This window comes from Giraffa tippelskirchi, chromosome 5 (assembly GCF_054371585.1).
Source record: "Giraffa tippelskirchi isolate mGirTip1 chromosome 5, T2T-mGirTip1v1.2.pri, whole genome shotgun sequence".
Lineage (NCBI taxonomy): Eukaryota > Metazoa > Chordata > Mammalia > Artiodactyla > Giraffidae > Giraffa > Giraffa tippelskirchi.
The window spans coordinates 187,410,120-187,423,786 of record NC_137279.1 but is presented as its reverse complement, the minus strand read 5'-3'; the positions used below and the strand labels follow the sequence as shown (position 1 = coordinate 187,423,786).

Here is a 13,667-nt window from a genome sequence, read left to right as displayed (position 1 = left end):
CAAAAGTTCAAAACCTGAATGGATGTTTTGGCCAACCCAATATTTCTTACAGCTTGATTCAGTTGCCAACATCAACAATTAGACCATGTATAAAATAGAAAACTGATAGGAATATACTGCGTAACACAGGGAACTCAATGCACCATGCTGTCCTAAATGGGAAGGAAATCCAGAAGGGAGGGCATATGTATATGTACAGCTGATTCATTTTGCTGTGCAGTGGAAACTAACACAGCACTGTAAAGCAACTATGTGTGTGTGTTAGTTGCTCAGTCGTGTCTGGCTCTTTGCAACCCCATGGACTGTAGCCCACCAGGCTCCTCTGTCCACGGGATTCTCCAGGCAAGAGTACTGGAGTGGGTTGCCATTCCCTTCTCCAGAGGATCTTCCTGACCCAGGGATCAAACCCTGGTCTCCTGCATTGCAGGCAGATTCTTTACCATTTGAGCAACAGGGAAGTCCTACAAAACCACTATAAAGTCCTATAAAGCAATTATACTGCAATAAAAATTAATTAATACAAAATTAGATGGTTCATAAAAATCCACAATTCCAGCATTAAAATCCAGATGCCTCAGACAGTAAAGAATCCACCTGCAATGCAAGAGACCTGGGTTCAATCCCTGGGTCAGGAAGATCCCCTGGAACAAGGAATGGCAACCCACTCCAGTATTCTTGCCTGGAGAATCCCATGGACAGAGAATCCCATGGCAGGCTACATACAGTCCATGGGGTCGCAAAGAGTCAGACATGAAGGAGTGACTAACTCGCGAGTAAACACCAGAAGATCTGACCCCACGGAGAACCATCAGCTGGAGCCAGTGGGGACAGTTCCAGGAGCCTGGGCGCTGCAGCGCCGAACCCCCACATGTCTCCTTGCCACCCACCCAGTCCACTCTCCTCACTTGACGTGTCTGAGCCCCGGTTCAGGGGAATATCCCCAGCCAAGGGCAGCATTAGCGGTTTCTGTTTCTGATGTTGGTCTCAGGAGGATCACATGTTGCCTGCAGAGGGAACTGCCAAGGGGCCCTTGAGTCCCCACGCTGTGGCTGCCAGTGGGACAGAGGCAGAAAGCGGTGGATGCCCTGATGATCTGCACTGCTAACCAGCTCCCCAGTTAAGCCTGTGCTATCCCCGCTCCAGGGATCACTCTTCCAGAACCCCTGGTACACAGGGAAAGAGAACGGCTTCAAAGTCAGACATGCCTTTTTTTCCACAGCTTGGTTTTACCATTACCTTACCTTATGTGCAACCTTGAATGAGACTGTGTCTCTGAACCTCATTTTTCTCATCTGTTAAATAGGTGTTTGTGGGGATGAAATGAGGTAACACGGGTCAAGGTGCCTTTAGAGATTCAAGTTCGGAGCAGGCCCCCAAAATGCCATCAGAATGCCCCCCCCCCACCGTGGTACCCATGGAGCCCTGGCTTATTAACCATCAAAATGAGATAATCCCTGGGATGGTTGGCGTGAGGGTCAAGTGAACTAGCACAGTGAAACTGCTTTGTGCTGTATAAGAGGTTACACAAATATTACCATTATTCCAAAGATTTTTATTTATTTTTAAACAAAGACTTGCTGCTGCTAAGTCACTTCAGTCGTGTCCGACTCTGTGCGACCCTATAGACGGCAGCCCACCAGGCACCCCCGCCCCTGGGATTCTCCAGCCAAGAATACTGGAGTGGGTTGCCATTTCCTTCTCCAGTGCATGAAAGGGAAAAGTGAAAGTGAAGTCGCTCAGTCGTGTCCGACTCTTAGCGACCCCATGGACTGTAGCCTACCAGGCTTCTCCGTCCATGGGATTTTCCAGGCAAGAGTACTGGAGTGGGATGCCATTGCCTTCTCCAACAAAGACTTATATTGGACTTAATAGATGCCCATGTTCTAAGCACTTTGGAAACATCTGATTTAAACACTGTATCAATCCAATGAGGTAGGTACTGCTATTAATTACCATCTCCGTTTTTAAATGAGCAGTAGTATGCTGGTAAATACGTCATAACCAACTCTCTAGAAGAAAATAAGCCCTGATTTGTGGCATTTGCCCATTACTATGGTGTAAATGTTCCCACCACGGCCAGTCTTCAGCTTTCATGTGATATCACTGAATGCACGATTGGGTCTTGACACAGAGTACCAGGTACTGTGTTTCCAGCACACAGATAAAACAGACATAGCTTCCCGAGGCTAGATCATAGCAGATGTAGTAAAATAGTTAGAAAGGGATGAGACTGATTAAGTGTTGCCTTTGTTTGTAATAAAATTTATTTAGTTCTAAGTTTATATTATTTGATTTTTAATGACTATATTTAACAACCGACTCAAAAATCCCTACAAATTTTAGCAGTCGACTTTGTTTTTTGCTAACAACAGTATGAGCTGACCCCCAGCTCACCACTGTGCAAGGAAATGGAGGCATGGAAAGGTTAAGTAACTTGCAGAGGTTAAGTCATGCAGATGCGCTGGCTCCAGAGTCCATTCTCTCAACCAATAGACACTTCATGCTTAACTATCTTTATCTAAGTTAGTAAAATTAAATTATCAATTCAACGTATGCCCAACTTTATGTTTATTTGTACCATCTAACCTCACTTAAATAGGACAGTTCACACACATGGGTTCATTTATGAATCAATTAACCAAATCTACTTGCAATTCTACTTTCCCTCAACTAACTCAACGCTTGTTGCCATATGAGATAGGGTTCATTATACTGCAAAAACCAAACAAAGATAGTGTTTGCTAAAGAAATGAATAATTTAAATGTCCATAAGCCATGACTTTATTTGTATTCTATTATTAAAATTGATCACGTTAGTATAAATGAATTCTTCATCTTTGATTATATGATGATGGGCCTAAAAGTGTTTTCTGAATCTGACTGGGAAGGATACAAAGTTATGAAATACACATGCCTTGTACTGTTATACACATATAAAATGAAATTCTCACTGCCCAGCAATGACTGAAGAGCTGAAAACAAAGAAGCTCCTGCCATGTAGATCCAAGTGTGACAGTTTGTAATTGTTCCTATGAAACAGAATTCCTGAAGTGGGTCTCAGTTTAGTTGTATATAAGAGGTTGCTGCTGGAAAGTGTAGCCTTGCAGCTCTCATCAAATTCAAAGTGAGAGGGACTTCCCTAGTAGTTCAGTGGTTAAGATTCTGTGCTCCCAATGCAGGGGGCCTAAGTTCGATCCCTAGTCAGGGAACTAGATCCTGCAACTAAGAGTTCCCATGCTGAAACTAAAGATCCTGCATATTGCAACTAAGACTCAGTGCAGCTGAATAAATGTAAAAAAAATAATTCTAAATGAGAAAAGTCAGCTTACTGGAAAAAAATATAGATTTCCTGGACATACAACTTCCACATTGGAGGCACAGGTTTGCCTGAGGGAGGCCCGATTTTCTACGATACTCATTGTATGTCTTCAATCAACTTGTTCTATTTGTCTCTTATGCAAATCACGTCTGATAATTTTCTCATTAGAATTTGGCTAGGAAGATGGAGTAGGGCACAAAATGAGTATCGCTGTTGAGCATATATTTCCCCCAAGAGGAAATCTTCACCTCTACACCCAGATGGAGAATTGCCTCTCACATCATGGCTGAAAAGCTGTAAACTTTAGATGATATTGGTGGCTTGATGTTACCTTACATTAGTGTATTTAGTTTTATTATCTCTTTACAATCAAACTACGAAGTAAATGTTATTATCCCATACTACAGATGAAGAAGTGCTGGAGAAGACTCTTGAGAGCCCCTCAGACAGCAAGGAGATCAAACCAGTGAATCCTAAAGGAAATCAGCCCTGAACTTTCATTGGAAGGACTGATGCTGAAGCTGAAGCTCCAATATTTTGGCCACCTGATGTGAAGAGCCAACTCACTGGAAAAGACCCTGATGCTGGGAAAGATTGAGGGCAGAAGGAGAAGGGGGTGACAGAGCATGAGATGGTTGGATGGCATCACCGACTCAACGGACATGAGTTTGAGCAAACACCTAGAGACAGTGAAGAACAGGGAAGCTTGGCGTGCTGCAGTCCATGAGGTCGCAAAGAGTCGGACACGACTGAGCGACTAAACAACAGCAAGAACAGATGAAGAAAGTGAGGCTTAGCAACACAGATGCACCAGATAGAACGTCCATTTCAAGATTCAACCTCAAAGGCCTTCTAAGAAATGGACTAGATCTGCCACTGGAATCACCAAGGAGGGCTTCTTATTTACCTCCCATCGGCGGTCATTGGTGAAAATCTCATCATTGGCTATGTCCAGCTGGTTCCACTCCAGTAGAAGCTTAAGCTGCCCATTCCAGTTATCCTTATCTTGTTCATTGGTGCTAAAGGCTGTAAGAGGACAGGGGAAAAGTCAGCTTACCAAACACCCAGAAACAAGAGCATCAGAACTATTCCATACAGCCAATTATCAGAGCCATTTGTCAAAGGAGATTCTAAACATGTTCTCTTAGAATCAAACACTTAGAAGGACTTCACTGGTGGTCCAGTGGTTAAGACTTTATGTTCCAGTACAGGGGAATGTGGGTTCAATTCCTGGACGAGGAGCTAAGATTCCCACATGCTTTGCAGCCAAAAAACCAAAACATATAAAGCAGAAGCAACATTATAACAGATTCATTAAAGATTCTTAAAAAATGGTCCAGGTCAAAAAAAAATCTTTAAAAAAAAAAAAGAATCAGACACTCAGACCTGTCATTTCACTGACACTTTATTTTCACTGATTCTTATCCATATTGTCTATGTCCCAAAGTATATGATGAGGATCACTTTAGGTGATAATATCTTTCCATTCCATATCCTAACAGTGTAACTATGCTATGCTATGCTATGCTATGCTATGCTAAGTCGCTTCAGTCGTGTCCGACTCTGTGCAACCCCATAGACGGCAGCTCACCAGGCTCCGCCGTCCCTAGGATTCTCCAGGCAAGAATACTGGAGAGGGTTGCCATTTCCTTCTCCAATGCATGAGAGTGAAAAGTGAAAGTGAAGTCGCTCAGTCGTGTCCGACCCTTAGCGACCACAAGGACTGCAGACTACCAGGCTCCTCCGTCCATGGGATTTTCCGCGCAAGAGTACTGGAGTGGGGTGCCATTGCCTTCTCCGAACAGTGTAACTATGGTATATTGATATTTTCCTGTAGATTCAGATTCCATAAACATTACATTTCCAGGGCCACATCTGACTTATACTATATCTAAATCTATGAAATAAAGAGCTATATTATAACAATGTTCTACTTGTCTTTTCCAGAGCTATTATTTTCTGTATCTATATATCTCTACAGATGTAGCTTCATTTCAATAAATATCCTTACAACCAAATTTCTGACAAGTACAACAAGAATGTTTCTAAAAAATAGTTAATGTTTAAGATGCACTTCTGAGGTGCCTTGCCCTGCTCTGCATACCTTACAGATATTAATCAGGTGGCTCAATTCCGCACAGTCTTTGTCAAAGATGTATTTACCTCAGGTAATTCTACCTGGATGGGATTCTCAGGAAGCAAAGTTCACACATGAGGATCTAACACTGAGGTTCATTCACAAGCTTCAGGAGGTGTGTTAGCCCCTGAAACTGAATGCAGAATTATCTGTGTGTGTGAAGTGTATGTGCGCATGTGTACATAGATGTGGAATACTAGGACAAAGGTCCATAGCTTTTATCACATTCTCCCAGGTGTCTGAGGCTCAAAAAAACATTTTAAACCACTACTAGAGACAATTCTTTGGAAAGCACTGTGATCATATTTAACCAGTATTTTAATGACATAAAAATTTTTGTTCTATTAAATACATACATCCAAGGAGGTCAATAATAATTATTCTAACTTTCAACCTATGATAATCAAAATTAAAGATTATATTAAAGATTATATTTCCAGTAAAGCTGTTTAAAAAATAAATGCCAGCCATTAAAAGCCACAGAAAGTCACATTTCTAGAAGAGCTGTTTTTACTCACCTTTGTACAACGCATAGGAGATCGCATTGCTCACAATTTCGTCCCCTGCTTCTTCCATTTTAATAACTGTTAATAGGTGAGAACTTTCGAGAATTTCTTTGAGCTGGCAAGATTTAAAGAGCAAAATTGTCAGCCCACTGATTTCAGGCCCGAGGAGTATAAACTTCTCTCTCTTTTGGTGAGGAATGTCTTGCTCCATTTTTTTTAAAGACCACCTATAGGAATGTTTCAGATTTCCTTCCCTCCTCTACAGTGCCCATTATAGCATCTAATTTCTAAATTGGAAGAGTGAGTTCTTGACCACAATGAGCATAAAGCACTGCTTCTATAAGGGCACACATATCAAAAAGAATCTATCAGAAAGCTGCAAGACTCAGTGACTAGGGGTGAGTGTGAGTGTGTGTGTATGTGACACACGGTAGGCTCTCAATCATTGAATGAGTGAATAAATCAGGAAAAGACAACAGAAAAACCACAGAAATTGTCCAAGTGTGGTCCTAAGGGCTTAGACTATAGGAAGGAAAATTCAATGTGAATAAAAGCCAAGACAACATGGTGATTAAATAAAGAGATGAGGGATTCTCTATATTTTCCTTTGTGATATTCTGTAATGTTTAATTTTAAGACACTTTGTAAGATTCACAAGCCGGGGGAGGGTCTTCCCTGGCAGTCCAGTGGTGGGATGCAGGTTCGATCCCTGGTCGGGGAGCTAACACCCCACATACCTCACGGCCAAAACCAAAACGAACCCTAAAAAACATAAAGCAGAAGCTATATTATAACAAATTCAATAAGAGACTTAAAAAAAAAAAAAAAAGAGCCTGGGGAGAGGCAGAGCGCCTGATTCTAAGGTTTCAAGCCAGCTTGGAGGGAGCTTGAAAGTGAAGAGCTCCCTCTAGAGGAGGAAGTGAGTCTGGCTGTGGTTACACCGAGTTCAAAGTGGTGGTGGGTTTTCCCAGCAACATTTGGACAAGAAGATCTGGAACTACAGAGTCTTGGCTGGGCAGAGAGGGAAGCCTCAGGTCAGGCTGGCTATATATGTGTTCTTGCACATATTCGGAAAAGATGAAAACCCTGCTTTGAAAAGATATGTGCACTCCAATGTTCATAGTAGCACTACTTACAATAACCAAGTCATAAGCAACCATCAACAGATAAATGGACAAAGAAGTGGTGCATACAGACACACAATGGAATATTGTTCATAAAAAGAGAATGAAATAATGCCATTTGCAGCAACATGGATGGACCTAGAGATTATCATACTAAGTGAAATAAGACAGAGGAAGACAAATTATATATCACTTATATGTGGAATCTGAAAATAATACAAATAAGCTTATTTAGAAAACTGAAACAGACTCACAGACATAGAAAACAAACTCACGGTTACTAAAGGGGGAAGAGGAGGGGACGGATAAATTAATAGTATGGGATTAACAGATACATGCTGCTAAATATAAAACAACAAGGATTGTCCAAATGACAAGGATTTACTGAATAGCACAGGGAACTATATGTAATGTCTTGCTTTTTTAAAACATATATTTATTTTTATTTATGTGGCTGCTCTTGGTCTTAGTTGTGGCATGTGGGATCTAGTTCCCTGGCCAGGGATTGAACCTTGCATTAGGAGTGCAGAGTCTTAGCCACTGGACCACTAGGGAATTCCCTGTAATGTCTTATAATGGAAAAGAATCTGAAAAATAATATATACATATTCTTTACATAAAAATATGTGTGTACATATATTCTTATTCTTATATATATACATACAGAAAACCATCTATCTCTGTTCATCAACTATGCTAAAGTTTTTGACCATGTAAATCATGACAAACTATGGAAAGCTGAGAGATGGGAATACCAGACCATCTTACCTGTCCCCTGAGAAACCACTATGTGGGTCAAGAAGCAACCGTTAGAACCCTGTATGGAACAACTGACTGGTTCAAGATCGAGAAAGGAGTAGGACAGGGCTGTCTGCTGCCACCCTATTTGTTTAACCTATATGCTAAGCACATCATGAGAAACGCCGGGCTGGATGAGTTACAAGCTGGAATCAAGACAGGCGGGAAAAACACCAACCTCACATATGCATATGATAGCACTCTAATGGCAGAAGTGAACAGGAACTAAAGAGCCTCTTGATGAAGGTGAAGGAGGAAAGTGAAACAGCTGGCTTAAGACTAAATATTAAAAAAACTAAGATCATGGCATCCGGCTGCATTACTGCATGGCAAACAAAAGGGGAAAATGCAGAAGTAGAGACAGATTTCCTCCTCCTGGGCTCCAAAATCACTGAGGACAGTGATGCAACCATGAAATCAGAAGACAATGGCTTCTTGGCAGGAAAGTGATGACAAACCTAGAAAAACAGACATTACTCTGCCAACAAAGGTCCACAGAGTCAAGGATATGGTCTTCCCAGTGGTCATGTACAGCTGTAAGAGCTGGACCACAAAGAAGGCAGAATGCCAAAGAATTGATGACTTCAAACAGTGTTGCTGGAGCATACCCTTGAGATTACCTTGGACAGCAAGGAGATCAAACCAGTCAATCTTAAGGGAGATCAACCCTAAATATTCACTGGAAGGACTGATGCTGAGGCTGAAGCTCCAGTATTCTGGTCATCTGATTCGAACAGCTGACTCATTGGAAAAGTCCCTGATGCTAGGAAAGATAGAGGGCAGAAGGAGAAGAGGCCATCAGAGGATGAGATGGCTGGACAGCATCACGGATCCAATGAACATGAACTTGGGCCAACTCCAGAAGATGGTGAAGGACAGAGAGGCCTGGCGTGCTGCAGTCCATGGGGTCACAAAGAGTCAGACACGACTGGGTGACTGAACAACATCAACAATAAGTACATATACTTATATATGCATATATATAATTGAATCCCTTGGCGGTACACCTGATAGAACACAGTATTATAATTAGAGTTCAATTTTTTAAAAAGAAAAAAGGAGAGCCCTTGAATTTTGACTTTAGGAGGTGACTTAAGGTTGCAGTTTCCTGGGAAAGGTGGTGTCCGAGGGCTACGTTCAAAAGACATCTGAGGGTGATGAGGAAGTAGATGAAAACTGCAGGAAAGCACAGACTGCAGTGAGCTTGACGGAGAGGGAGAGGGGCTGACGGCAGGAAGGGAAGGGTCATCACACCACCCTGGCAGCCTTTGTTCATGTAAAGGAAAGGGGTCTGGCCAGAAATGATAGGTGAAGAGGGGTCCAGGTCCCAAGATTCTGGAGCCAGCTGGGGGTAGGCAGCACAGAAGGGCCGAGACAACTTTTCCTTCGGAATGCAAAGGAAGGAGATGAACATGGATACAGAGCAAATGGATGGAACCCAGAGACTCTGCAGGGGCGCCCGGCCCGCTAGGATCCTGACCCCAACTGCAGCCTGTGTGAGCTCAACTGAAACATACTCAGATCACACCTCACCCTGCCTCAAACCCCTCGGTGACTTCCTGACACACCTGAACAAGACCAAAAGCGGTAGACAGTGTTCAAGGAGCTCCCTGGCCTGGCCCCTCCTAAGTCCCACAGTTTCCACCCAAAAGCATCCACCCTCAGCGCCATCTTTCAGTCCCTTGGGGAGCCGTGCTTACCTTGAGTCTCAGAAGCTGTGTCCCAAACAAGCCCAGCCCTCAGCCTTGACCCTCACCCATCACTCAGATCTCAGCTCCCACGTCACCTCCTCTGAGAAGCCCTCCGCTGAAAGGCCTCCCACACCAGGCCAGGCTCCCTTGGCTCAAGTCCAGTCAACCACGCCTCTACCTTTCTCCAGAACTCCCTTTCCTGGTGTGAAATGGAACACTGCACTGCACTGTAATCACTCAACAGGAATTGTTTTTTCCAGTGTCTGTTTTCTCTCTTGAGGACAAGCACTCTCTGCTGCGTCCTCTTCTTTCTGAAACGTCTGTTCCAGGATCAGGCATCAGTATGTGCTCAATAAATAACTACTGAATAAATGCAAGTGTTGGAAATGAATGATACCGGCTTGGCTGGCAGGCTGGGAGACCCTGAAGGGTCAAGTTCTTGAGAAGGTGGGAGTAGGCGGAGTGGAGAACTGTGAGAGGCCTGGTAGGGGAGGAGGGCCTGGTCCCAGTGGGGAAATACATGGGGTCTCTTGAGGAGGATGAGAAACTGTGAGGCCAGGTTTAGGGGATGCTTGTCCACATGACCAGTGAGGCCACCCACAATTACCCTCAGAGCTTGCTCAATGAATATTTGACTGAATGTATACATTCATTAATTAATAATTCCACTCTTGAGCTTTGTCTTTTGGGAAATCTCTACCAACTGCCAAAACCCCATATAAGTGCATAATTAAAATGCCAGGCTAATTTTTATTATTGATGTATGTCTTCTGATTGACATGATTATAATTATGATAAATCATCAGCATATGAATATGAATTAGATATGCTTTCCAGAAAGGGCAGTATAATCATAGAAAGTGAAATGTGTCTGACATTTAGCCTGCTTCACGTGACTTTCCAAAGCAGTTTTCTTGAAGGAGAAAATCAAAATCCTTCACAAAGGGACTTGCCTGGTGGTCCACTGGTTAAGACCTCACCTTTCAGTGTAAGGGGAGCCGATTCAATCCCTGGTTGGGTAGCTAAGATCCCACATACCTCGCAGCCAAAAAACCAAAACATAAAACAGAAACAATATTATAGCAAATTCAATAAAGACTTTTTTAAAAATGGCCCATATCAAAAAAAACTTTAAAAAATATCCTTCATAAAGGGTATGGGGACCCATACAGTGGCATGGCCCTTTGGACATGACCTTGTCTGGACTCTACAAGCAATGGGCATAAGGAATAAGAGGAAAGTCACTGGAATGGACCCAGGGCCATCTCTGATGGGTGAGTTAAGAGTTGTCTATTCCTTTGTCTGCGAGCACCCTTGAACTGACCACTGAGTTTCTTCCGTCCATCACAGGAAACTACCTTGAGGACGTTGCTCAACACACAATGTCTTAGGTTTGTTTCTATACTTTGGGGTTGCTCCCTTGATATGTTTGGAATGACTCAAGCTGTTTAGGTCTGAATATATGGGGAACTGGAAATAACCACCGTGGCTTATACATATTTCTCTCACCCACATATTTTCACACAGAGGGCATGCTATTCAAACCAGGCTCCTGGGTATTCAGGCTCCTGGGTATTCAGGGTGTTTGTGTGTGTGCATGTCCAGCCACGTTCAACTCTTTATGACCCCATGGACTGTGGACCCCCAGGCTCCTCTGTCCATGGGATTCTCCAGGCAAGAATCCTGGAGTGGGTTGCCATTTCCTGCTCCACAGTATCTTCCCAACCCAGGGATTGAATCCATGTCTCCTGAGTCTCCTGCACTGGCAGGCAGATTCTTCACCACTGCACTACCTCCTCTGGCTCAGGGTTGGGAGTGACACAGGCAACTGACAACTCCGGCCTTGCCCAGCCAGCTCCTTCCTGCTTCTGCATTGGGACCTGCTCCTTGCAGGGTGCTAGCGCTCTAGCGTCAGCTGTCACCACAAGCCTTGCCTGACAGCGGGCCAGCAATCCTCCAGGGCTGCCTCTGTCTGGGTGGGTTCATCTGCCGCATTCTGGGGCTCAGCACAAGCAGGTCTGTGGTGGCTGCACCCCTAAGCCGCATCTTTCAACTTGGCCTTCATCATCAATGAAGCTGATACCACTCTGGTCACCTCAACTGGACTTGAACAAGATACAAGCAAATCCCAGCAAGAACTTTCACAGAAAACCACCAGCTTTACCCTTTTTAGCAAAATCTGCGAAACACAGTACCTCAAGTAGGAACATCACATGAGCGTTTGTTGGACAGAGCATCATTCAGCACCAACAGAGACTCTCAGGTATAGGAAGAAGAAGCAGCTGCATCTTCTGAGTCTTAGTAATGAAGCTTAATCCAGAAAGGGCTTGTGTCCTGGTCACTTTGATCCTGCTGTACCTTCCCTGGATCATCACCTAACTGTGCAGTCATGTGAAATTAAATAAAGCCAAGAGGGTCTCACTGTTCATTAATTTAATACAGAGTACCTGGTAGCCTAGACGGTGGGCTTGATTTTTCTCACTATTTACAAGACTTTGATTTGTTCATGCTTGCTTTAAATAATGACAAAGACCAATACACACTACTCCATATAAAATAAACAAGGATTTACTGTTTAGCACAGGGAACTACATTCAGGATCTTGTAATAATCTATAATGAAAAAGAATCTGCAGAAGAAAGTTACATATATATATATATATGGCTTCACAGATGGCCCTAGTGGTAAAGGACCTGCCTGCCAGTGCAAGAGACATTAGAGACATGGGTTTGATCCCTGGGTCAGGTAGATCCCCTGGAGAAGGGCACGGCAACCCACTCCAGTATTCTTGCCTGGAGAATCCCACGGATAGAAGAGCCTGGCAGGCTATGCTCCATAGGGTCACAAAGAGGACATGACTAAAGTGACTTAGCATGCATGCACATACATATGCTTTTGTATATATTTATATATATATATATATATATATACACACATATATATATGTGATGCTGTGATATATATGTGATATATGTGTGATATATGTGTGATATATATGTGATATACACATATATATATATGATGCTGTGAAAGTGCTGCACTCAATATGCCAGCAAATTTGGAAAACTCAGCAGTGGCCACAGGACTGGAAAAGGTCAATTTTCATTCCAATCAAAAAGAAAGGCAATGCCAAAGAATGCTCAAACTACCGCACAATTGCACTCATCTCACATGCTAGTAAAGTAATGTTCAAAATTCTCCAAGCCAGGCTTCAGCAATACGTGAACCATGAACTTCCAGATGTTCAAGCTGGTTTTAGAAAAGGCAGAGGAACCAGAGATCAAATTGCCAATATCTGCTGGATCATTGAAAAAGCAAGAGAGTTCCAGAAAAACATCTATTTCTGCTTTATTGACTATGCCAAACCCTTTGACTGTGTGGATCACAAGAAACTGTGGAAAATTCTGAAAGAGTTGGGAATACCAGACCATCTGACCTGTCTCTTGAGAAACCTGTATTCAGGTCAGGAAGCAACAGTTAGAACTGGACATGGAACAACAGACTGGCTCCAAATAGGAAAAGGAGTACGTCAAGGCTGTATATTGTCACCCTGCTTATTTAACTTCTATGCAGAGTACATCATGAGAAACGCTGGGCTGGAAGAAACACAAGCTGGAATCAAGATTGCCGGGAGAAATATCAATAACCTCAGATATGCGGATGATACCACCCTTATGGCAGAAAGTGAAGAAGAACTAAAGAGCCTCTTGATGAAAGTGAAAGAGGAGAGTGAAAAAGTTGGCTTAAAGCTCAACGTTCGGAAAACTAAGATCATGGCATCTGGTCCCATCACTTCATGGGAAATAGATGGGGAAACAGTGGAAACAGTGTCAGACTTTATTTTTTTGGGCTCCAGAATCACTGCAGATGGTGATTGCAGCCATGAAATTAAAAGACGCTTACTCCTTGGAAGGAAGGTTATGGCCAACCTAGATAGCATATTTAAAAGCAGAGACATTACTTTGCCAACAAAAGTCCGTCTAGTCAAGGCTATGGTTTTTCCAGTGGTCATGTATGGATGTGAGAGTTGGACAGTGAAGAAAGCTGAGCGCTGAAGAATTGATGCTTTTGAACTGTGGTGTTGGAGAAGAC

At 43.1% G+C, this 13,667-nt stretch overlaps 1 protein-coding gene across 7 annotated transcripts in view; it reads right to left on the bottom strand.

The window, feature by feature from the left end:
* Positions 1-13,667, bottom strand: part of TRPM8 (transient receptor potential cation channel subfamily M member 8) — an 89,750-nt gene that overhangs the window by 53,002 nt on the left and 23,081 nt on the right. For all 7 annotated transcript variants that reach the window (XR_014052321.1, XR_014052322.1, XR_014052320.1 and 4 more), the window contains 2 exons: positions 5,975-6,077; positions 4,227-4,345 (listed from right to left, as the gene is read on the bottom strand). Coding sequence is in view for 4 of the 7 variants with exons in the window: in XM_081485734.1 (XP_081341860.1) it covers positions 4,227-4,345; positions 5,975-6,077 (222 nt within the window). In the remaining 3 variants the exon portion in view is untranslated. The remainder of the gene's footprint in view (positions 1-4,226; positions 4,346-5,974; positions 6,078-13,667) is intronic.